We start from the raw sequence: 25269 nt of genomic DNA on the forward strand, positions 1-25269 counted from the left end.
CCAAGTAAGGTCAAAGATTTGACAAGAACTTGGGTAGAAATTGTAGGTACTAGTGGTTCATTTTCACCCCAGAGATGGAAGCTATGGTGACCTGTGGCCCAGGTAAACTATTTTTAGAACCCTGCTCCCTAGTTAAGTGGCATTGATCACACTCCTAAAGGACACCATAATTAAATTGGGAGCAACTGTCTTTTACCATTTGGATCCAAAGCGCAGAGAGAAACAGCTGATTCCTTCAGAGTCATTCCATGCCTACGGGTCCCAATCTGGCTGCCTTGTTGGACAAGAACCACTTCCATGCTGGGCAAACAATGGTAGCCAATGAGGGAATGTATCGGATTCAAAGTTCAGACTGCAGGATACATGAATGCTGAGTCCAGAGTCTGTGGTTTAGTCTAGGCCTGCACAACTCGTAAAGCGGCGAGGGCAATATTACTCCAAAGAAAACAGCTGAGGGCTGAAAACCTTCCAGCCTCACCGAAAACCCCCCACCCCCAGTGCTGCTGAAACACCCCCCCAGCACCGCCCAGCCCCCCGAAACACAGCCCCCCCAGCACCGCCCGCCCTTTGAAAAGAACCCCATTAGCGTTGCCCAGCCCCTCGAAACAATTCCCCCGAGCGCCGCCGCCTCGTGAAACAAACCCTCCTTCCCCAGCACCACCCTGCCAAAACAGCGGTAATGAACCTTGCTAATATGTTATAGGGGCCCCTAAGGTAATATAATTAAGGTAAAAGAAATGTCTTTTTTGCTAGAAGTAGAATAAGATCTTCGCCCCACGTGGTAATCCGTCGCCCTGTGGCGTGAATGAGGTGGGACTGAGGAAGGCGTGGACGGCAGCACCTCCAGACAGCTGCAACCCTTGGAGAGGGCTGGGAGCCCGACCAGATCAGCAGAACAGGTCAGCCACTGACTCACCATTCACCTCCTCAGCCCCCACCCCTGCTCACCTCCTCAACCCCCTCCCCTGCTGCCGGCTCACCCGCCCCCGCCACTGCCCGCCCACTCGCCTCCTCAGCTCTCTTCCCCCATCGCCAGCTCACCTGACCCCCCCCCCGCCCGTACCTGCTGCGGTGCGGGACGCCCCCCAACCCCAGCTCACCTAGTCTCCGTCTCCACCTTGCTGGGCCTGAGTGCGAAGCCGCCACACGGCTTCTCTTCCCTCATGGGTCTGTTCCTAGAATGGAAGCCACGTATTGAACAAGTCCCAACAGGTTTGCTACACCCTGGCCTCCTCCCATTCTCCACCCTGGGAATTTTTTGGCAAACTCCAACCCCCAAACCAGACTGCCCAAGCCTCCCTCCTCCGGTGCATTTGCTGTCCCTCTCCCTCCAGCAGAAACCCACCAGCAACCCCCCCATAACCCCTACCTGGACGGGATCCTCTGCAGCCATTTCCCTTCCCTGTCCCATGGGAGGATGGGATGAGCTGGAGCGAAACATGGACGACATCCTGCAGCCTGGCAGGGCGAGAAGGGCAGTTGTGGAGGTTTCAGAACAGGCTTTAGTTCATGTCACATCACGATTCCCCCAGGATCTTTCCCTGCAGAGACACAGCCTAGGCTCTGCCATGCTGGGAACATGCTCCAGCTCTTTATTGCAGGGGAGACCTGGCCCCTCCTGCCAGGCTAAGCCCACAGGGAGATTTTTCAGCCTCCCCAGTAATAAAGTCTCTGAACAAAATGCTGGAAAGGAGCAGAACCAAAGGGGCTGGGCAGGCCCCATAGGGACACTGGCTCCTCCCTTCCCCTCCTGTGCGGTCATGTCCTGTCGCTGGCAGAGACCGGCCCCCCCAGAGGCAGCCGTGTCTGCGGGCTCCCCCAGCCAGCACCCACTAACCACAACCCACGCTGGGGGAGTGACACAGGACAGCAAATTCCCACCCACCCAAGGACAAATTGCTGCAGATAAACGGGCTGGGTTCATATCCCAAAGCTGAGGAGAATTGAAGAATTACAGAGAAAATAGGGAAGACGAGAGAGTCAATAACTTTAGGGAAAACGAGGGAATCTCCTTGGATTTTCTAGCCACATGTGGGGAGGGGAGAGAGAAGGGGAAGAACCAGAGAGAATTGTTCTCAGGTTTTGAGATGGAAAGAAACGGCACAAACAGGGAAAGGATGCGAGTGGCTCACCCCCGTGACCATAGGCGTGTGCAGCACATTTCATTAGGGTGTGCACCCAGGGAGCCCCGCCCTAGCCCCACCCCATCCACTGCCTCCCCTTCCTGCCCCTGGCTGCCCCCACAGAACCCCACCCCTGCTCCTTGTCCCTGACTGCCCCCTCCTGGAACACCCCACTGTAACTGCCTCCCTAGGACCCTACCCCTACCTGTCCCCTGACCCTTATCCACACCCCACCCCAGACAGACCTCCGGGACTCCACGCCCCATCCAACCACTCCCGCCCCTGACAGGACCCCACAACTCCCGACCCATCCAACTCCCTCGGCTCCTGCCTGCCCCAACCCCGCTCCACCCCCAAACCCTCAACCCATCCAACCCCTGTTCCTTATCCCCTGACCACCCCTCCAGAGACCCCCACCCTCTAATCACCCCCAACTATCCAACCCCCCTCCCCACCTCCTGGCAGCTCTGTCTAGTGGCTGATCCCACCCACACACTCAAACTGGCGGAGGAGGTTCCCTCTCCTTCAGTGGGAAGGTTGCCTAGTGGTTAAGGCACAGGACTCAGGCGTTCTGGGTTTGAGTCTCTGCTCTGCCACAGACTCCCTGTTTAGCCTTGGGAAAGTCACTTCTCCTCCTTGTGCCCTAGATCCCACCTGCCCAGTGGGGCCCAACACTGACCCTGCCTCCTGGGCTAAATCCATTCATGGCTGGGTGATGGGGGGGAAATGGAGATACCAACATGGGGAGATTTGGGCTGAATTTCTCCACAGCCAGAGAGTGGGAGCCAGCTCCACAGGGGGGATGGGAGCGAGAGGGGCTCAGGCCAGCTCCACACAGAGGGGGGGTCAGGGCTTCAGCCCTGCAACTTCTGCCACTAAGGTGGCTGGGGCTCCCGAGCCGGGGACTTCAGCCCCACATCTTCTGCCAGGGCCCGGGGTTCTCCTCCCTGCTCCAGGGTGGCTCTTCTCCCCCTCCATCCCCCCCACCTGCAGGGGCCCAGGGCTTCTCCCCCTCCCCAGCCTCCCCGCGTGGCTCCAGCCCAGTCCAGGGCTTCTCCTCCTCCCCCACAGCTCGGCTCCCCTCCCCTGCCCGTATCTAGAGCTTCTCCTCCCCCTGCCCCTGCCCCTGCCCCAGCCGGGCTCCCCGGGGCACCCGCCGCTGCTGTGGCCGGAGCCGAGCCTGGCGGGCAGGGAGCAGCGATTCCCGCGGGGGCCCTGGCAGAGCCCCCAGCCCGAGCGGGGCGGGGCAGCCCCAGGGGAGCGGGGGTTCTGCTGCTGCTGGCCCCGCCCCCCCACCAACCCCTGGGGCTGTTTTGGGGGCTCACTCAACCCCAGGGCGGGGAGCAGCGGAGCAGGCCCGCCCAGCAAACAGCTGATCGCAGCTGCGCCCAGGCCGCCCCCGGGGAAAAGCTCAGCGGAGGAGGCGCCACACGCTGCCGGCAGCGGGTCAGTCCCGGGGGGCAGAGCACCCACCTGCAGCCGCCGCAGCCTCCTCCCAGGCCCCCACGGGAGGGCAGCCTCCCAGCCGGGGCTCAGGGCATTGGGGTGCCAGGGCTCCCCATGCGCCCGCCTGGGCCCGGGACACTCACACACCCACTCGGCCCCGGGGCTCCCCTGGTGCCCAGAGACCAACCAACCCCCCGCCTGCCCCCCCGCCCTTCCCCGCCTGCAGCTCCGGCCTCTCCCCGCCCGCCCCGCCCGCCGCCCCCAGGGGAGCCCCGGGCCCCAGGGTCGATCCCCACCGGGGGCCCAGCGGGGCCGGGGGCAGCTCCTGCTGCAGCTGAGAACAGCGGCTCCGCTCCGGCCCGGGCGGCTCCAGCGCTGCTGGTAGCACGTGGCCACCAGGGAGCAGCTGCTGGGCCCGGGCTCCTGCGTCACACTGTGCCAGAGCCCCGCCCCCAGGAGCTGCCCCGCCCCCAGGCTGTGCCAGAGCCCCGCCCCAGGAGCTGCCCCGCCCCGGGCTGTGCCAGAGCCCCGCCCCAGGAGCTGCCCCGCCCCGGGCTCTGCCAGAGCCCGCCCCAGGAGCTGCCCCACCCCGGCCTGTGCCAGAGCCCCGCCCCAGGAGCTGCCCCGCCCCAGACTGTGCCAGAGCCCCGCCCCCAAGAGCTGCCCCGCCCCGGCCTGTGCCAGAGCCCCGCCCCAGGAGCTGCCCCGCCCTGGGCTGTGCCAGAGCCCCGCCCCAGGAGCTGGCCCGCCCCGTCTGTGCCAGAGCCCCGCCCCAGGAGCTGCCCCGCCCCCGGGTTGTGCCAGAGCCCCGCTCCCAGGAGCTGCCCCGCCCCGGCCTGTGCCAGAGCCCCACACGCCAAGAGCTGCCCCGCCCCTGGGCTGTGCCAGAGCCCCGCCCCCAGGAGCTGTCCCGCCCCCGGCCTGTGCTAGAGCCCCGCCCCTGGAGCTGCCCCACGTTAGGTCCAGGGGCGGCTCTGGACACCAGCGCCAAGCAGGCGCTTGGGGCGGCCGTTTCAGGGGCGGCATTTGGCTCGGTGGAGCTCCGCCCGGCATGCGGCAGGTCCACCGGAGCCCGGGACGAGCGGACCTGCCGCAGGCATGACTGCAGCGGGTCCCGTCTTCCCGCGGCTCCGGTTGAGCTCCCGCAGGCATGACTGCGGCAGGTCTGCTGGTCCCGGGCTCTGGTGGACCTGCCGCAGGCATGCCGCCGGGAGCTCCACCGGAGCCGCGGAAAGAGGGGACCCGCCGCGGGACCGGGGAAGGGCGGCGCAGCGCTCCGCGCTGCTTGGGGCAGCCTACTGTGTAGAGCCGCCCCTGGTTAGATTTGTTCTCCTGTCTCCTTCCCAGAACCCCCTGCTCCCAGCTGCTCCCTTCCTGTGTCTGCAACTCGCTGGGGCTGGCTCCAGTGGCTGAAGTTGCCTTCATCTCTGATCACCCGGGGAGAACAAACAGAGGAGATGGGCCCAGGGTGTGAAAGCAGAATTAGGGGGCAGGGAAAGGAGGACTGTTTGGAAAGGTGGGTTTTTGCGGCGGGGGGGTGGGTGATCCAGATGGACTCAGAAGAAGTTGGGCAGCAGAGGCTCAGGAAAATTGAGGGGAAACCCCTGGGTGTCCCAGTGTTGGCCAGGGATTGTACAGCACCTAGCGCAATATGGGGTCCCAGAGCCGTAACTAGCTATTTTTGCACCCAACGCAAAAAATAAAATTGCGCCCCCCATAGGGTACAGGTGGGGGGGCAGCCCAGGGCTGGGGCAGCAGAGGGTGTGTGGGTGGGGGACCACTGGCGGGGAGGGGGGAGCACAGAGCTGAGGCAAAGTGGGGCATGTGTGGGGGAGAGCCCACGGCAGGAGGGTGCAGGACAGGGGGGCAGAGCCCAGAGCTAGGGTGGCAGGGGTGTGTATGTGTGGGGGGAGAGCCCAGGACTGGGGCAGTAGAGGGTTCAAATGGGGGAGGGGAGCCCAGGGGTTGGGCAGCAGGAGGGTGTGGGTGGGAGCAGCTAAATTTTTTTTCCTTTGAGTGGCAAAAAAAATCTATAGCCAGCCCTGCCTCCACCCACTGTGAGGTAGGTAGGAGCGGATCATTATTATCCCTACTTGAAAGAGGGAGAAGCTAAGGCTGAGAAAGGAGAATTGACTTGTCTTAGGTCACACAGCCAGTCAGTGGCACAGTTGGGAATAGGACCCAAGAGCCCTGATTTTCAAACTAACCATCGGATCTTGAATTTCAGACATTGAATGACCTGAATAAAGTGCTCTGATGAGCTCCAGACCAACAACAGTGCACAGGAATTATTCAGCAAGTATTTGAGGAGAACTGCAATGTTAGAGAGAATCATCAACTGCTCAGAGACCATTAATGCAGAGAAGCAGCAAAATTTATCAAACATAGAACTGGTTCTGACTTATTTCCTTGGTCTTGAAAGAGAACAACAAGGACCTGAGTCTCCTCCCTGTCAATAACCCCCTGCTCAGCCAATCAGGGTAGAGACTGAGGACGGGAGGCTGAGGGTTCTCACCAGAGAGCCCAAAGGATGGCCCAGGTCACTGGTGGGGATCACTGCCCGAGCACTATTTCAGCCCCACATTTTTGGGTGGACCTCCCACAGTGGGAGCTGCAGAGCACTCCCCTGCAACAGATGGATCAGACTGAACAGGTTTCAAACCTCCAGGAGGCTTTTACCTTCCAAACAGGGACGGCTGTTTTCTAGTAAAAACACTAAAAGGGAAGGAGAAAACTCAAAAGAGGTTCCTTGTGGCGCTCACGTCTGTGAACCCGAATACTCTCTCAGTCCTCAGAGAGAGACCTGGAGAAGGAGACTTGCTGGAGCAAAGCCACAGGGGTCTCTGAGGTTTCCCTGGCCCCTCGCCCCTGTCCTGCCTGGCTGATGTCAGCATCTCTCTGTGAGGTCACCACCTCCCCACCACCTTTGACCAATAGGCTGAGGTCCTGCCAAAGGCCTTTGTGATGTCACTGCCACACCCCTCCCTTGCTGTGCCAATGTCCTGCCCCTGGCCAGGCACTTTGGAGGTTTGAGCTACTCCCTGGGTTAAAGAAAGGAAGGGACCTGGAGTTAATAGTCTGAAGTATTTGTGTTACCAGCCCTGTCACTGTCTGACCCCCCTTCAGTGCGGAGCAGGTGTGTACGTTGCTGTGTGGAGCGCACAGACCCCTGCAGAGCAGGGGCAGCTGTTTCCATGGCAGAGAGCCTGGCACTTAGGAGACTTTCTTGACTTGCTGTTTTGAAGCAATTCAGTAAAATAATGGTGGAGCTACAATGTCCGGTCCAAAATTTCAGCCCCATTGGTGCAAAAACGCTATTTTAGGATCTAAACAGGAGGCTTCCAGCGCTAGGACACCTGACCAGGGAGCTCAGTGGGGGCATAACAGCTGCTGACTCTGAGGGTCCTGGGCTAAATCCACTTGCAGGTGGAGGCGTTTCGATTTATTTGATCGATAATGAGGAAGGCGAAGATTTAATCACAGGTATTTTTAGTAAATGTCATGGACAGATCACGGGCAAAACCCAAAAGCTCATTGCCCATGACCCGGCCATGACTTATACCATAAATACCCCTCATTGAATCGTGGGGAGGGAGGCCCAGGAGGTCCGTGGCACCAGCTGTGGGCGCAGGGAGTCCAGGGTGCCCGTGGCACCATGTACTGGGGGAGAAGCCCCGGGGACCCACTGCCACTCCAGATGCTGCCAGGTCAGGGGAGCCCCAGAGACCAGCCCTGCTCCGGCCACCTCGGGACAGGTGCCAGGAGCCACTGAGCTGTGGCTGCTCCTGCCGCCCTTGGAACCACTGCTCAAGCTGTCCCCAGGCCAGCTGCTGGGACAGCCACGGAGTCAGCCGCAGTGGCCACTGCAGAAGTCACAGAATCTATGACTTGTGCAGCCTCCGTGACACAGAGGGATCCCTAATAAAGAGACAAACCCCTCCCTGCTGTGACTGCAGTTCCTGGAAGGAAAGAGAAGAACAGAAAGTGATGAGAGAAGGAAAGAAAGAAACTCCCTGTCACCTCTCTCCCCTGCTCCCTCCCCCTTGTATTCTGTAACCCCATCTCACTGGGTTCCCTGTGCTGGTGCCATGGGGGTGACTCTAGAGTTCTGGGGATTTGGGGAGGAAGGGGCTCTTCACTTCTCAGCATTTCACACAAATTTGTCTTTGGGCTGAAGTGTCTCCTGTGGGGCCTCTCAGTCAGAGCTGTACCCCACCCCCTTCAGGGGGGGGGTGTAAATTGCAGAGCAGGCAGAGAAGTCGCCCATAAAGGGTCATATTGATCTGGTGACTGGTTCTGACCGGGGTCCCACGTCCTCTGACACAGGATCATGTGCAGAACATGGGAGCTCTGGCTTGTCCTAAATGCTGTAGACTGTGAGTTCTTGGAAAGGGCAGGGGAGAGGGAGCAAGAGGAGAGAGGCAGAGACATTGGAGATGAGGAATTGGGGGGAGAAGAAGGAGAGAACAGAGAGACAATAAATGATTGAAGCAGAACGGGTGTCCCAACTCCATCTTGCTCATCACAGCTGCAGGTTTTCCAGTGTCAAGTCTGAACTTTGATTCTAACAATGTGCATTGAAATATCAAGGGGATCTCCACATACCTGAGCTCTTCCCCCTCCCCTTTTTTAGTATTAATTTTTATTTTGACGTGTTTGGCTTAACCGTGATCGTCTCTTTCCCCCCCTGTATTGCAATTTGGGGTTTATGTTTATTGTGCCTCCCTTTTGTTCATGTCATTATAATTGTAACAGCAAAGGAATCTGCAGGAGCAAAAACTGACTCAAAACTTCATTTCGCCATTATGCAGAAACATCCTACAAACAGCTCACGCAGCTGGAATCATAACACGCAAGGCCAGGGGAGGGGAGATGCAGGTTTCCAAGTGTTCTGTCTTTCTCAGATGACACATTCCAGCCCCTTGTGTGCCTCCATCCTGTATGACCTGCTGGACTTTGACACATTTATTGTTTCATTCTATAGATAATGTGATTGTAACACAATGTGACTGAAATTGTACCACTTCCAGATGAGGAAACAACAGAAGAGAAAAGCCATTATTGCATTGGCTGGGAATCAAACCCAGATGAAGTGCTTAGAAGGCACCTACACACACCACTATACCACCAATGCATCTGGCAGGAGTAGCTTTCCTGCAGGCTCTGTGTGCTGGCAAAGGGGGTGACACATGACCACAGAGTTAGTGAGCAGGGTGGATGGGCTGGAAGCTGCCGCACAGTTGGGAGCAGAGTTACCATCCCAGAGTGACTGAAAGGGGGCTAAGGTGAAAACAGATCTCATTGGGAGCTGGCCCCACACCCGCCCCACACAATCTTCCCTGAGGAGGAAGGGGACAGCTTGTTTTAAAGACCAGGTTTGTGTTTGTTCCTGCTACATACGGAGGGGCTGGGTAGTGCTGATTCCAGCCCCCAGACTCTGGGAGGATAAGGAACAAATTCAGGCTGCCAGTGACCTGCAGGAGGGAGATGATCTTTTGACAGTGACGGACGCCTCGTCCTAAAGGCCTTTGTCTGCCCCCTTCCAGTGACTGTTTGGCACAGGAATGCAGCCCCCCACTCCTGGGTCTCTCCTGGGGAAATAATGTTTCTGTGCAAAACACCAAAGCTTTTAACAGAAAGGAAGAAAAGGAAATGGCCACATGATGGGACTAGGACATAAGGAATGAAACACAAGATGCTTCTCCATGTGCATTGACTTTTAACCTTGTTTGTGGTGGTGTTGTATCCATGTTGGTCCCAGGGGTCCTCTGGGGCGCCGGGCATTGGCCACTTTCGGGATAGTGGGCTAGATGAACTGGTCTGACTCAGTGTGGCTGTTCTTATGTTCTAACTGCTGGTTATGGAAGAGACGAACTACCAGGCTACACAGAACTGAAGAAGTGTGTGGGGTTAGCTCCACAGCTTGTCTCTTTCACCAACAGAGGTTGGTCCTCTGCAAGCTCCTACCCTCACCCGCCTTGACTCTCTTGGACTCTGAAAAGTGTTTTCTCTCCACTCCCCTTGGAGAGATGTTAAGTTTCCCTTTGGGCAACTATCAGGCTGAAGCAATTGTATTGACTGTGACACTAGAATTGAAGATTTAATATTATAAATAAATGAGTCTAAACCTGAGGTTCTGGTTTTCACATTGGTTTTTCTAACTCAGTTCCCAGTTCTCTTCTAGAAAGGCCTCCAGGCTGCCTGCCCAGCCCAGCAAAAGTGGCCAGGAGAAAGCCCACACAGCTTCTCTTTCAGGTACTTGAAGGCTGCTATCAAATCCCCCCTCACTCCGTCAGTCCCCAGTCTGTGGCAGTGCCTGGGATTCTTCCGTCCTAAGTGCAGGACTCTGCACTTCTCCTTGTTGAACCTCCTCAGATTTCTTTTGGCCCAATCCTCCAATTTGTCTAGGTCACTCTGGACCCAAAACCTGTCCTCCAGCGCTTGGATTCTTTACATGCTTTCACAGAGCAAAGAGCACATGTTCCATGATTTCATAGGGCAGAGTTTTGTGCTATCGGGAGCTTTCCCTGTGTGAATTTGACAGGTGGATCAACACAGAGACACACTGTGACCCTTCTCAGGGTGCTGAGGACTGTGAGTCTCCTTGTTGCCACCTGCCACAAGGAAGAGGAGTTTGCATTTGGCAGCTGGATGTTAGTGACCAAACTCACCAGCCTGCTGGAACTCAAGGACCCTCCTCTGAGCTACAGCAGCCACCTTAACCCTTGAGTTCCTTCAATGTGTCCCCCTCTGGGGTCCAGCCCGGATCACCAGATAGTTGGTGAAATCCCAGATCCTGTCTTCCCCAAGTATCCCAGGTTACTAGTTTTACTGTGGACCATTGCTACTGTATCTCACACAGCACCTGAGTCCAGTTATCGAACAAGCAAAAAATTTATTTAACAACGGATAGAGATTTAAACAAACAAACGTGAGTGATGGAAACCAACTGTTACCAACTAAACAAAGGCAGAAAATGATAGAATAGAAAGGCCAGCACAAAAAACAGAGAGAGGAACAATAAGATACTAAAAGGACAATGATTGGAACTCTCCATTTCTCTCAGTTTTTGGATTGATGGGTACTAGAGCTGTAGCAACAGTTGAGGAACCAAGGTAAATTAAATCTAAGGTTTGAGCTGCTAGTGAAGCATTTCCCACACTCACTGCATTCATAGGGCCTCTCTCCTCCCTGGATTGTTTGATGCCTAATAAGGTGCGAACTGCGATTGAAGGTTTTCCCGCACTCAGTGCATTCATAGGGGCTCTCCCCTGTGTGGATTCTCTGATGTCTAGAAAGGACTGATCTTTGAGTGAAGCTTTTCCCACACTCATGGCATTCAAAGGGCCTCTCCCCCGTGTGGATTCTCTGATGTTGAGAAAGGTTTGAGCTGCTAGTGAAGCATTTCCCACACTCACTGCATTCAAAGGGCCTCTCCCCTGTGTGGATTCTCTGATGTTGAGAAAGGTTTGAGCTGCTAGTGAAGAGTTTCCCACACTCACTGCATTCAAAGGGTCTCTCCCCTGTGTGGATTCTCTGATGTTGAGAAAGGTTTGAGCTGCTAGTGAAGCGTTTCCCACACTCACGGCATTCAAAGGGCCTTTCCCCTGTGTGGATTCTCTGATGAACAGAAAGGGCCGAGCTGCTAGTGAAGCATTTCCGACACTCACGGCATTCATAGGGCCTCTCTCCTCTGTGGATTGTTTGATGCCTAATAAGGTGTGAAATGCGATTGAAGGTTTTCCTACACTCACGGCATTCATAGGGCCTTTCCCCTGTGTGGATTCTCTGATGTTTAGAAAGGTCTGAGCTGCTAGTGAAGCTTTTCCCACACTCACTGCATTCAAAGGGCCTCTCCCCTGTGTGGATTCTCTGATGTTGAGAAAGGTTTGAGCTGCTAGTGAAGCATTTCCCACACTCATGGCATTCATAGGGCCTTTCCCCTGTGTGGATTCTCTGATGTTGAGAAAGGTCTGATCTGCTAGTGAAGCATTTCCCACACTCACGGCATTCAAAGGGCCTCTCTCCTCTGTGGATTGTTTGATGACTAATAAAGTGCGAACTGCGATTGAAGGTTTTCCCACACTCAGTGCATTCATAGGGCCTGTCCCCTGTGTGGATTGTCTGATGTACAGAAAGGGCTGAGCTGTGAGAGAAGGTTTTTCCACACTCCCTGCATGTATTTTTTCTCTTTCGCCTGAGGATATCCTGCTGTGTTGTGATTTCCATGAGGACCTTCTGAGTTCCCCAACAGGAAATAAATTTATCGACTTTCTTCTCTGGCTGGTTTCCTTGATCTGTTTTTGGTCTGTGCTGAATCTCCCAGGATTTTCCCTGCTCATGACTCCTGGACACATTCCTTTTCCATCTTTGAGATAATGTTCTGTTTTTACCCACTGGCTCAACATTTCCAGGCTGAGAATTCCGCTCCTCTTTCTCACATGCCATTGCATCACCTGCTGTGATAGAGACAGAAACCTCAGACAGGGATGGAAAGGGGAAGACCAAACAAAACAAGTGCTGAAGACAGGTCAAATAAAAATCAGGAGCTGAACTCCCCCAAACTCTTCCCCCAAATAGGAGAGAGAAGAGGGATGAATTCAGCCTTCACATCGCATCCAAATACGCAGGGGGAAGGGAGGAAGCTACTGCCTGGTGTCTGCTAGGATCTGCAGAAGCCATGAACTATATTTACCCTGAGGATACGACCCCTGCAAGGGACAATAATGAACTGAGAGACCTCCCCAAGGGCTTTGTTGGGTATCCCAGATGTTTCCTTCAGGCACTTACAGATTCTGGGTGGTTTAATGTTTCCTCACCTGTGCGGGGAGCTCTCAGGATCTCTCTTTCCTCTGAACCCTGGAGGTCTGGGACCCATGGCTCTTCCCCTTGTTCCAGCTGGGAGATCACATCAGGCTGGGTAACAGGAAACCCTGCTCAGATGAAAGAAAACAAAGGAGTTCAGGTGATTTCATAAGACTTGGTCATAAAAAAACATTCTATTAATTTAACTTCAGTGCTTAGTGTGACCTGGTGGGCCAGGGGCAGTTCTCACTGAAAATGCCAAGATCAGGGTAGGCTGAAAAAGGGAGAGCAGATGCTCCCAGATCTGGTGGTTAACACTGAAGTTAAACTCACTGACCAGTCACCAACTGCGCTTCTGATCCCCCACACGGGTTATCGAGAAGCTGAAAAAAGAAATCACACGGCCCCCTTTATTCCATCCCAGTTCTCTGGCTCCTAATCAGCAGCGAGGTCCAGGACAGTGAGAGGTTATTTAAAAACTCTGCTCACATAAACAAAGTGTTCCTCTGACCCCAAAGGCTCACCCACATCACCAGGTCAGTATAGGTTTGGATATTACCCAAAATTCCATCCTTCCAGACAATCCTTTAGCATCTAAACTAAAGGTTTAAAGGAAAGAAAGACAGAAAGAAGTTAAATGGGAAAGCAGTCAGATACATTCCAAAATGGATATATCAGGTTCTTAGCAGTATTGGTGAGTTGCTGGCTTGAAAGTCCGTCTGGAACACATCCATAGCTTGGATGGGTCATTCAGTCCTTTGTTCCAGGGTTCAGTTTGTAGAAGTTGCTCCAGAAGTAGGAAGGGGGATTGAAGACAAATGGAGATGATGCAGCTGCCCTTTATATTCCTTTTGCCATGTGGCCTGTACTTCCTGTGTCCCAAACACAAGCTTCACAGCACGTGGCATGGAAAAGCCTTGGAGTTCTCATTACACAGGCATACCCCGGCATGTCTTGCTGACTCAATAGGTGTATCCCCTTGGTCCTTTCCATGGGCTCATTGTACAGGTGATGACCCTGAATGGGCCATCAAACAGGCTAGGCAGTATTGATGCCAATATGTCTGGGGGTGTCACCCAGAAACACTGCACAAGTCTGGAAATACAGATATACCCTACATATCTATAACTCACAATACAAAGGTGATACAAACGTAGAAACAAAATTATCATACTTGGCAAATCATAACATTTTCACTGACACCTTACATGGCATATCTAGCACAATTCATTGCAATTTTATCAGATTATATTATTATTTTATTATTAATACCAAAGTGTCTCACAATTCCATACAGTGTCACACCTGGTAAACCAGTGAATTCCCAGGACCAGTTCCTCAGGTCCTTGAAGATGCCGAACACTGTGCTTATGAGGGATTGAAATACCCACATATCTGCTGGGAACACACACACAGACACTGTGTCAGTCTATACCCCTGTGTTCACTCAGCTAGAAAATTATGATCAATTTTGTATGCAGTATGGCTTGTGAGGTATCATTTGAAATCACATAACCTACTGAAGATTATCCTCCTGTTAAAATGTGTAGTAACACTGTATGTAAAGTTATGAGATTTTACAGTATGATATTACTGAAAAAGTTACAATTCTGGGGAACACCCACAGACCAGTTCTTCAGAGACAGCAAGGCAAACAGCTGGTCAAATAGCCAGTCTCCTGCAGGGGGAAGGTGGGAAGAAGACATTTACATTCCATCACAGGAAAAACTTGAAGTTGTTGTGGAAAATGACCACACGATTGATTTTGAATCAGCTCAGCCTGAGGCTCTTTTCTTGGTTAAAAGTGCGCAGGGGGCGACAGCTATTGGAATACTGTCCCCCTGAGCTAAAAATCACACAAGCTTTTTAAAGCTTAAAACCCCAAACAATGACACATACGTTGCACGTTAATTTCCTTATTTGGAATATATTGCTCTCTGTATTGCAGGTCAAAAGCAAGCTGAACAATCAGTTTTCCATATTCAGCCTTTCCTGTTATTGTTATTACACCTGGTGATATGGGAGCAAGACTCTGCATGTCTCAAGAAATGTCACTACCAACCTAGGCCATTTTCACATGCTGGGGTGCAATCCAGAGCAGTGAGGAGTTGTGTCATCTGTAATCCTGGGTGAGATTCAGTGTTCTGCTGCTGGAGCTCCCCTGTCTGGATACTCCCAGCCAGCATTCAAGGACTCACTGAGTGTCTGTATGATAAGTAACCCTGGATCGGCAGCTCTGACTCCAGTTGCCTGCTTGTTACACCCCAAGCACATTCTGGTTTGGGTTGAGAAGGCTCAGGGTTTGAGAGAAGGCCGGGGGTAGGAAGCTTCTGTTCGTTATGCTGGACCTAACCCCCAGTTTTACTTGAGCAAACAGGAGCTATTTGACACTGCGATACAGCTCCTGTGCTCTGTTCCCAAACTGTTCTGCAGCAGGGGAGGGTTTCTGGCAGTGTGTGTGTTACTGGCATATTGGGGTGATGCTGCCAGGGCCGGCTCTAACAGTTTTGCCGCCCCAAGCAAAAAAAAGGAGCGCCGCCCTGCCCCCACGAGCGCCGCCCGACCCCTCCCTGAGCGTCGCGTCGCCCCAGTCCCCGCCCCACCCAGTGCCACGTCGCGTCCCCCAAGTCCCCCCCCCCACAGCGCCACCTGGCCAAACCAAAAACAACAAAAACAAACCCCGATCGCCGCCCCCTCCCAAGGTGCCACCCCAAGCATGTGCTTGGTAGGCTGGTGCCTGGAGTCGGCCCTGGATGCTGCAACAAGACAGAGTAGAGGTGGCATTGTGGGGGTGGCATGAACCTTCACTCTTCATTTCCCCTTCCAATATCCGAGGGAACAGGACTCCTTACCCAGCGAGGTCACCGTCTCATAGTTCTGCTGCATGACATCCCTGTAGAGGGCTCTCTGAGTGGGGTCCAGCAGAGCCCCCTCTTCCCTGGTGAAATACACAGCCACCTCCTCGAAGGTCACCGGCCCCTGAAAGAGCAAGAGCCCAACACTCAGTACCTGCTCCCCACTCACAGCCCCACTATTCACGGAACAGCAGCACCAGGTAAATGGAGGCTCCGGGAGTCACATGTTAACAGAGTCCCACCCCACCTAGCTTAGAGCAGCCAGGAGGCATCAGAGGGTAGACAGAGAGAAACGTTGTGTCTCTCAGCTGACAGACGGAGGCAGGGTCTTCCCATTTATCCCATCGCCAGAGCTTGATATAGGAGATGGGGCGGTCTCTGGACCCTACTGGGGTCTCCCTGGTAGGAATCCCAACACTCTCCAAATAAAATATATGGAAGAAAGGGGAAGTCAATAGTAAAGAATAGAAGTTAGAAGGTCAGAATTGTAGAAAACTGGTAAAGAAAGCTAGCAGAAATCAATGACCAATCAATGACAATAAGAAGGAAGTTTTTAAAAGTATATTAAGTGCAAACTTTACTAGATAGAAATGGCAGAATTATCAAAAATAATGCAGAAGAGGTAAAAGTCCTCAGTAAATATTTCTGTCCTGGATTTGGAGAAAAACAGATGATGTACTCGTATCATAAGATGTTGATGGCGACACTCTTTCCATTCTGACAAGAAGTCATGAGGACATTAAACAGCAGCTATTAAAGTCAGGCATGTTTAAATCAGCGGGTCCGGATAACTTGTATCCAAAACTTTCTAAAAGACCTGAAGTCAGACATCTATACTCGTGAAGATAATGGAGCAGCCAAATACTGGATTTCATTCATTAATAAAGAATCAAAGAAGGGTAATATGATTAATGCCCACTAACAAAGGTTTAGAGAAAATAGAGCCTATCAAACTAACGGGATATCCTTATTGGATGAGATCAAAAGTTTGGTTGCAGCTAATAGTATTGATGTAATTTACCTAAACTTCTGTAAGGGATATGACTTGATCAGCACAATATTTTTACTAAAAAAACTAGAAAGATACAAAATAAACACAACATACATTAAATAGATTAAAAACTGTGATAGTAAATGGGGAACCAGGGTCGAGTGGATTTCTTTCTAGCAGGTTCCCGCAGGGATTGGTTCTTGGCCCTGTGCTATTTAACATTCTTATCTATGAGCTCGAAGAGAGTATAAAATCATCACTGATAAAGTTTTCAGTTGCCACAACGATTGGGGTTGGTGGTAACTAATGAAGTGTCAGTAGAGTCAGGCTCCATCACTGGGAGTCTGGGAAGTTGTCCCAGCCCTGGCTGTAGGGTTATTTCCTGTTCCACAAAGAGGGGAAGTTCCATTCCCAACTCCTATGCCTTGAAATTAGGCCCTATCTGACACTACACCCCCATATTCATCATAGTGGTACGGTTATAATATGATTAGGACATAATTATGATGTATTTTATACAAGATGCATTATGTGCGGCGTCACTGGAAAAGTTATGATTTGCTGAATATGATTATCCTATTTGTGTGCATGAATCATGTTTGTATTTGAAGTTATGGATACTGACTCTGTATCTGTATTTCAAATGTGCTTACTCTGTGTAACACCCACAACGAGCCTTTCAGGTACAACAATGAAGACGCCAGACAGTGCTGATGCTCATCAACAAAGACAATGGACTGTGGAAGAGTTTAGCCTTCCCCTGAATGTTTCAGCCAGCCTATGAGTCATGGATACTATGACACAGCAGGGCCTGTGACCAGACCACATGACACTAAACTCCATTTTAGTACCTGTATTTTTCCACAAACTGGACTGGGAACTGAGTTTGGAACAAAGGGGTCCCACCATATGGAAAAGCTACATAAGGTGGGGTGTGACGTTATCTCTTGGTCTCATTCCCCACACAAGAGAACTCCTGGAAACACCTGAGAAACAAAAACTGAAGTGGGGGAAGTGCTGCTCCCAGGGTAAAGGGATTTCTAGCTTCTGTATGGAAACTTGGTGGACTGCTTCTATCATCAGTCAGGGTGAGTAACTGCTAATTCAAATTCTATCCAGCTAGTATATTAGGCGTAGTTTGAGTTTTGGTTATTTGCTAAATAATCTGCTTTGATCTGTTTGTTATCACTTATAGTCTCTTAATCTGTCTTTCTGCAGCTAATAAACTTGTTTTATGCTTTATCTTAACCAGCGTATTTTGAGTGAAGTGTCTGGGGAAAATCTCAGCTTCGTTAGCACAAGCTCGCTGTGCACATCTGTCCCAGATCGAGGGAAGGGAACTATATTAATGAGCTGACATTAGAGGGATCCCTGTGCACTATAAGATGGTATAATTCTGAATTTATACTACAGCAAGTGTGCAAGGTTGGGGAGCTGAGAAATTGGCTGTTGTCGTCTATCTGTCCTTGAGTGGCTTAGGTAAAGCACTCAGGTAGCTTAGTTGGGTGTATGGCGCCACCTGCTGTCGTGTTGGGTGATAACAGGCCCTAGAGAGGCTGGCTGAATCTCCAGCAAATCAGTGTGAGAAGGGCCAGCCCAGCTTGAGGGTTAGAGGGCACAGCGGTTCCCAGACTGCCCCCTGCGGGTGACAACCCATCACACCCTAAACTACACTAGTGTCAGCAGGTTTCTCACATCCTGTCTCCTCCCTTTCTCCGCCCGAGATATTTCCTGCCTCCCACCACCTCTAGCAATTCCCACCCTCCTATGCATTTACTGCTCCTCTCCCTCCAAGCAGAACCCACCACCAGCTCCCTGAGAATCCCTTACCTGAGCCAGCTCCATTGCAACCATTTCCTTCCCCCTGGGAGGACGGGATGATCTGGAGCAAAACATGGACGTTATTCTGTACCCTGCTGGGGTGAAAAGGGCAGGGTGTAAGAATTCAGATGGGGCTTTTGTACATTCCACAAGCCGATTCCCCCCAGATTTTCCCCTGCTAATGGACACTCTAGGTTCTGCCACACTGTGAAGCACAGAGTGACCTTATCCCAGTACAGGCCTAGCCCCCTCCCACCAGGGTGTAACCCTCTGACACATGGTGAAACCCTCCCAATAACAGTCTCTCTGTTACACTTATCAAGTTTGTGGACAATACCAAGCTGGGAGGGGTTGTAAGTGCTTTGGAGGATTGGATTAAAATTCAAAATGATCTGGACAAACTGGAGAAATGAGCTGAAGGAAAGAGGATGAAATTCAGTAGGGACAAGTGCAAAGTACTCTACTTTGGAAGGAACAATCAGAGACCAGAGAAGAGCAGAATCCAAGGAGTCACTTTGGGGGATTCTCCCTGTCATTGTCCCCAAGGCAGCTCTCTCAGGTTTACAAAGTTGTTTGATGCTTCAGCCTTTATACAGTCTCTCCTGGGAGTGCCCCTTTCATTGGCTGGACCTAGTTTTAGTTTTTGGTAGTTAACAATCTTGGCTTATTGTGTGTGTTTGGATTAAAGTGTGTTGGAAACGCCGTTTGGGGTAACAAGCTGGTGCATGTCATTTTCCACTGATGAAATGACAGACTTCATATGAGCTTGCGTTGTTCAGTAGCGTGCTGGACAGTGCAAGACGCACATTTCTGGGGGAAAGTTGGGCACTTGAGAATTTGCTGGTTTTCTCCTGAGGTGTAATTCATGAGTGGCTGTCTAGCAGCACTCAATACTGTGTAGCTGGGAGAGAGTTACATGCTGGAGACTGTGTGTTAATTGGCCAAGAGGGGCTGTTCTCGCGGGAAAACAGTGGAAAAGGCACCCCAGGTTGGAGAACTGAGGGAACACAGCTATTTAACAGTCCAGATTGTACTCTAGGTAATGTCACAGACCCTCATTATGACAGAGCCTCTTACAACACAGAGAAAGTAAATCCATGTCCCAGAAATCGAAGACTCCAGAGAGAGGACAAGTGTCCCTGGCACTGCTTCTTGCTGACAGAGAGGTTCAGAGACAGTGAGAGAGTCATGGGGAAGCTAGGAATAGTAACCATGGGCTGGTGGGGTTCAGTGGAGAAAGGGAACAGGAAGGGCAGGGATATCACTGAATGCAGGATCTCAGCAGTGCTAGATGTCAGGATAGCACATAGTGCAGCCCATTGGAAAACATAATCCCAACTATACATACAGAATGATGGGGTCTAAATTAGCTGTTTCCACTCAAGAGATGAATCTTGGAATTCACTGTGGATAGTTCTCTGAAAACATCCACTCAATGTGCAGCAGCAGTGAAAAAAAGCGAGTAATGTTGGAAATAATTAAGAAAGGGATAGATACGACAGAATATATCATATATCATTGTAAAAACAGCAAATAAATCCATGATAGACCCACACCTTGAATACTGCATGCAGATGTTGTTGCCCCATCTCAGAAAAAGATATATTGGAATTGGAAAAGGTTCAGAAAAGGGCAACACAAATGATTAGGGGGTGTGGAACAGTTATGCCAGACCTAACTCCCAATTTCACTTGAGCAAACAGGAGCTATTTGACACAGTGCGATACGGCTCCTGTGCTCTGTTCCCAAAGTGTTCTGCAGCAGGGGAGGGTCTGTGGCAGTGTGTGTGTGTCACTGGCATATTGGGGTGATTCTGAAACAGGACAGAGTAGAGGTGACATTGTGGGGCTGGCGTGAACCTTAACTCTTCATTTCCCCTTCCAAGAACCGAGGGGACAGGAACCCTTACCCAGCGAGGTCACAGTCTCATAGTTCTCCTGCATGACATCCCTGTAGAGGGCTCTCTGAGTGGGGTCCAGCAGAGCCCCCCCTTCCCTGGTGAAATACACAGCCACCTCCTCGAAGGTCACCGGCCCCTGAAAGAGCAAGAGTCCAACACTCAGTACCTGCTGCCCCACTCACAGCCCCACTATTTGTGGCAGAGAGGAGCCAATCAAATGGAAGCTCTGGGTGGATCGCAGTCAACCCCACCCCGCTCAGTGTATCCAGCAAATACCAGGGTGAGGGGACAAAGAGAGAGCCCCTTGTCTCTCCCAGCAGATCCATCACACACCTACTGGCCACCGACTGATACAGGAGATGGAGCCCCTAGCAGGGTCCAGGAAGAGCTCACTGGTAGGAAGCCCAATAACCTCCTCCTTGTGAGGAGCGGGATATGAAGGGAGAGGCAGCTCCAATAAGCCTGACTCATGGGTGCCCCCTTTATATCTCACAGCAGCCACTGGTTAGTGAGCTCAGGCTCACGCACTGGGAGTCTGGTGAGTTTTACCAGCTCCATGTAGGTGGGCTATTTTCTTTCTTCACAAATTAGGGCATTTCCACCTCCCAACCTCCTGGGTTATTAAATAACTCTCAGCAGGTTTGCCACACCCTGGCCTCCTCCCTTTCCCCACTCTGTGCATTTCCTGCCCCGCTCCAACCTCCAAACCAGACTGTGCAAACCCTCCCATCTCCGGTGTATTTGCTGTCCCTCTCCTCCAGCAGGAACCCACCAGCAACCCCCCGATAATCCCTACCTGAGTTGGCTCCACTGCAGCCATTTCTATTCCCTGTCCCACGTCAGGCTGGGATGAGCTGCAGCAAAACATGGACGTCATTCTGCAGCCTGTCTGGGGGAGAAGGGCAGTTGTGGGCGTCTCACAACCAGTTTTAGTTAATTTCACATCAGAATTCCCCCAGGCCCTTTCCCTGCAGACAGACACCCTAGATTCTGCCATGCTGGGAAATGCTGAATCTGTTTATTACCATGTAGTCCTGGCCCCTGCTGCCAGGCTAAGCCCACAGAGGCATTTTTAACCTCTCTTCTCCCTCCCCTCACCCCGTAAGAAAGTCTCTGAACACAAGGCTAGAAACCAAAGGAGTCACTGTGGGGGATTCCCTCGGACACTGACCCCATAGCAGCCACATCCCAGCAGGGGGAATATGGAGTCAGGAACTGGCTTTTCCTCTGTCTGATCCTTGTTTTGTTCACTGGAAAGTGGTTCTGCCCAGGGATGCAGCAATACATGTGTCTGGGTGGACTAGAGAGCTAGAAATCTCTCCCCTGTCATTTCTCCCACTGCCCCTTTCAGTCTCTCCTTCCCCTGTCCTCTCTCCCTGCCCCTCTGGCTGGGAATGTCCCATTCCTGGGGGCTTTGCTCTCCCAGGGCTGGATTTTCTCCTGGCAATTGCTACTGGGAGGAGAAATGAGGAGGGGCTGTTTGGGCAGAGTCACTTTCTTGCCTGAGGTCTTCAGTTACCTGGAGACTCTGGCTCAGAATTTAGTATTAACAGGGCCCAGGGCTGCCCTAGGGGGCTAGGACCAGCTGGAGAAAGTCATCCCCTGGGCCGGGCAGAGAAGCAGCTTTAATTAAGGTCACTTCCCAGCACAGAACCCCGCTGGGGGAGCAGCAGCTGCTAAGCCTGATCTCCCAGATCACAATGGAGGCTGCAGCATCTGACCCAGGAAGCTGAACCCCAGTATCCTGAACAGAGAGGGACAGAGCGTTAGAGCAGCTTCCCTCCTTTAGCTCTCTGGGGAGAGCAGCTAATGAGAGCCCCTCCTCACAGGGAAAATTGCTGATCTCATTAGCCCCACTGTCGATCCGGAGTCACTCCTTGTCTTTCCATACAGTGACTCTGGATTAACAATGGTCTCAATGAAACCAGAGTTCAGAAAGAATGAGTCCAGAATGCTGTGGAAGAGACCATTGTGCGGCAGTGCTGACCCCCTTCCCACCTCCCTCACCCCCCAGATCCAGGACAAGGACTGGACAATGGACTGGACAATCTAGGACAATGGAACTGGAAGTTCCTGCAGTTTTCAAGAGGAGAGAAGAGCAAAAATCTGTGATTTCATCTCACAGTGTTTGATAAGTGGCTAGAAAGTTATCACAGTGACTGGGCCTGGCCGGGGAATGTCGGGCAGTGCTTGGAGCCAGGATTCTGGCATACGCTAATTAGAGAGAAGCAGCAAGGTCAGGAGCAGTCCCCAGAGACCCAGCCAGCCCCCACCCCCAGATATTCCCTGGGACCCAGCCCCCAGAGTCCCTGGCCAGGGAGCTCAGATACCCCTCAGAGCCCCACCGGCCAGACAACCCCCACCAGACCATCACTGCCAGGTTGGGAATCCCAAAGGGTTCCCCTCACCAAGAGACCCCAACAGCCGAAGACCCCCGAAAAGGGACCCCCACTGGGAACTCAGTCCCTCACTGCCTGCCTAGGATCCCCCCCGGCCCTCCACCAGGATCTGCCCTGCCCTTTGCCTGGCACCCCTCCTCCCCCTGCGGGATCCTGATGCTTTACAGGGCACCCCTGGCCTAGCGCCGGGATTCTCCCACACACACTCTGTGCACTGGGCACGGCAGCGATCCCAGGAGTCTGCGGGGGAAGCCCAGACAGAGCCCCTGGCACAGCACCAGGCTCCCTCTAACCCCCTGTCCCACCTCCCCAAGAGACGCCCACCCCGGCTGTTCTGCACCCAACAGGCCCCCAGCGATACCCACCTCCAGGACCCACAGCCTCAGGGCTGGGCACATCACACCCACCCCCTGAAACCCCAAATCTCCAGAACCCACCAACCTCACTAGGGTACCCCCTGCCCAGCAACCCAGAGGCCTCCCCCACCACAATCCCCCTTCAGCTGCAATCTCCCCACACAGCCCCACCTCCACCCAGCAACACTGTTACCTCACAGTGCCTGAGAAGTGGATAGAAAGTGACCACCGCCCCCTGCTGGCCAGTCACACAGGCAGAGGGAGCCCTGGGGGATGTCTTTTGAACTGGAGTATGGAAGGCCTGGAGGGACAAAATAGGTAAGAAATGTCCATGCCTGTCACTAGCAAATAATGGCCACCCTGGATCCACCCCAGAGGTGGCTACATCTTAGCACTGTGGGAAGCAACCCCTCACAGAGGCCATTTGTCATGGGGTTTGGGATACTTCTGGACCCACACTGCACTCAGAGTGACCTCCTCATCCCGTGCCAGCTGGAGAAAAGAAAAGAGTCCAGCCAACTCTCCCGTTACCAGCTGGGAACCACTGATCCCCAAACATGGGGAGGCCTCTGACTTTGATGGGTATTAAATATGTGGCTGGTCTCTTTCTTCGGCAAACATTTTAACAGAGATAAAGTAGGGAACAAATGATTCACAAAGGAGACGGGAAAGATGATCTCTGGCAATTTAACCCCCTACAACATCCAGGATGGAGAAGAACTCAAGGCAACAGGTTCCCTCGAAGGAAGAAATTGCTGGGATTTAGAAACATGGGGAACAGCCTCAAACCCCAGAGGATTTTTAACTGACATTTGATAATGACACAGAAAGAGGCAAAACCTGAGCTTTGAGAGCAACGTTCAGAAATGAAAGAGTTCCCAATCTGAGAGATTTTGGATCCATTTTGCAAATTATAGAGAGGAAAGTGGAAAATCAGAGGGATTTTATATCAGTTGTTGATAGGAGGTAAAATCTGAGTGTTTCACATCAATATCTGATAAATGAATAAAGAGGAAATGGGCAACATTTGCAAACATTTTATATCCAGGTTCAAGAATCTGAGCAAAGGTGTAAACCTGAGATTTTCTTGGTATTTTATAATTAGAGAGACAGGGGAAAATCTCAGGGCATATTCAATTAGAAACAGACAACTAGAGAGCAGTGGGGCAAATGTTTAGGGTATTTTATATGAACCTTTGAGATTTGCACAGAAAATGTGTCACAAACTGCGTATTTGATAACATGAGAGAAAAACACCAAGATCTGAGGGGATTTTATATTGCTGTTAACGAACTAGTGGTAGAAGATGACAGAACAAGGAGTAATGGTCTCAAGTTGCAGAGGGGGAGGTTTAGGTTGGACATTAGGAAAAACTTTTTCACTAGTAGGGTGGTGAAGCACGGGAATGGGTTACCTAGGGAGGTGGTGGAATCTCCTTCCTTAGAGATTTTTGAGGTCAGGCTTGACAAAGCCCTGGCTGGGATGATTTAGTTGGGTTTGGTCCTGCTTTGAGCAGGGGGTTGGACTAGATGACATCCTGAGGTCCCTTCCAACCCTGAGATTTTATGATTCTATGATTTTATGAAAACGGGGACTGTTGGACTGGATTTTATACGACTGTCCAATACATAAACACAAAGTGATGGTTCCCCCACCCCCACCATTGCCATGGGCAGCAGGGAGCCCTTTGAGGAGCTGATTAAAAGGGCAAGGGAGGGGGAGCTGGAAGGTCCCTGGATAAAGGAAGGGGGCAGCAGTGGGGGACGGGTGGGTGACTGGCAACTGATGGTTGGGGGTAACTGTGTTGGTAGTTAGGGGCAGCAACTGGGATTGGGAACGGGGTCTGGGCAGTCCCCATGGGGGACACGTGCGCCTCCCTTCTCTGCCCTGGCTGAGAACAGTCATCTCAGCGAATCTCAGGGTTGGATGGGCCCTCAGGAGGTGTCTAGTCCAACCCCCTGCTCAAAGCAGGGCCAATCCCAAACTAAATCCCCAAATGGCCCCCGCAAGGAGTCAGCTCCCAGCCCTGGGTTTAGCAGGCCAGTGCTCCATCCACTGAGCCCTCCCACCCCCACTCCAGGGGCAGCCATGTGCTGGGAATGACTCAGGGCAACAATTTCCCACCTAAACAAGGACAAATCGCTGCAGATAAAATGGGTGGGAAAATGCCCTCACTAGAGAAGATTTTAAACTGACGTTTGAGACTCATGGGGAGAACGGGGGAAATCGGGGGAGATGGGAGAGGTGATCATTGGAGGGGATGGGGGGGAAATCGCCCCAGATTTTATAGCCCGTGTGAGACACTGAGCGAGAAAAGGGGCAGAACTAGAGAGAATTTGTATCGGGGGCGAGAGGCAAGTGGCACAAACAGGGACAGGATCCAATTAACCCCCCTCCCCCCTTCGCCCGCCCGCCACTCCCCCCCCCCCCGGGAATTTCCTGGCTGCCCAGAGACAGTTCAACCCCGCGTCCCACTGACCTTCCCCACAACTCCAGCTTCTCCCCTCCCTGCCTGACACCCCCCATCTCCCCCCACACCACAGGGGATCCCCCCCCGCCAGACCCAAGTCTCT

The 25269-nt window shown here is 52.5% G+C and overlaps 2 protein-coding genes across 2 annotated transcripts in view; one reads left to right on the forward strand and one right to left on the reverse strand.

The window, feature by feature from the left end:
* The window catches only part of LOC120381652 (zinc finger protein 91-like), a gene marked incomplete at its 3' end in the record, with an annotated part of 230735 nt that overhangs the window by 52995 nt on the left and 152471 nt on the right, over window positions 1-25269 (forward strand). The window lies entirely within an intron of this gene.
* LOC120381383 (zinc finger protein 420-like) overlaps window positions 1-25269 on the reverse strand; it is a gene marked incomplete at its 3' end in the record, with an annotated part of 82666 nt that overhangs the window by 31909 nt on the left and 25488 nt on the right. Inside the window, exons 3-4 of the mRNA XM_039499577.1 lie at window positions 14209-14215; window positions 10775-11715 (exon numbers count right to left, since the gene is read on the reverse strand). Of these exons, the coding sequence (XP_039355511.1) occupies window positions 10775-11715; window positions 14209-14215 (948 nt within the window). The remainder of the gene's footprint in view (window positions 1-10774; window positions 11716-14208; window positions 14216-25269) is intronic.

The sequence above is a fragment of the Mauremys reevesii genome, linkage group 14 (assembly GCF_016161935.1).
Source record: "Mauremys reevesii isolate NIE-2019 linkage group 14, ASM1616193v1, whole genome shotgun sequence".
In the NCBI taxonomy this organism is placed as follows: domain Eukaryota; kingdom Metazoa; phylum Chordata; order Testudines; family Geoemydidae; genus Mauremys; species Mauremys reevesii.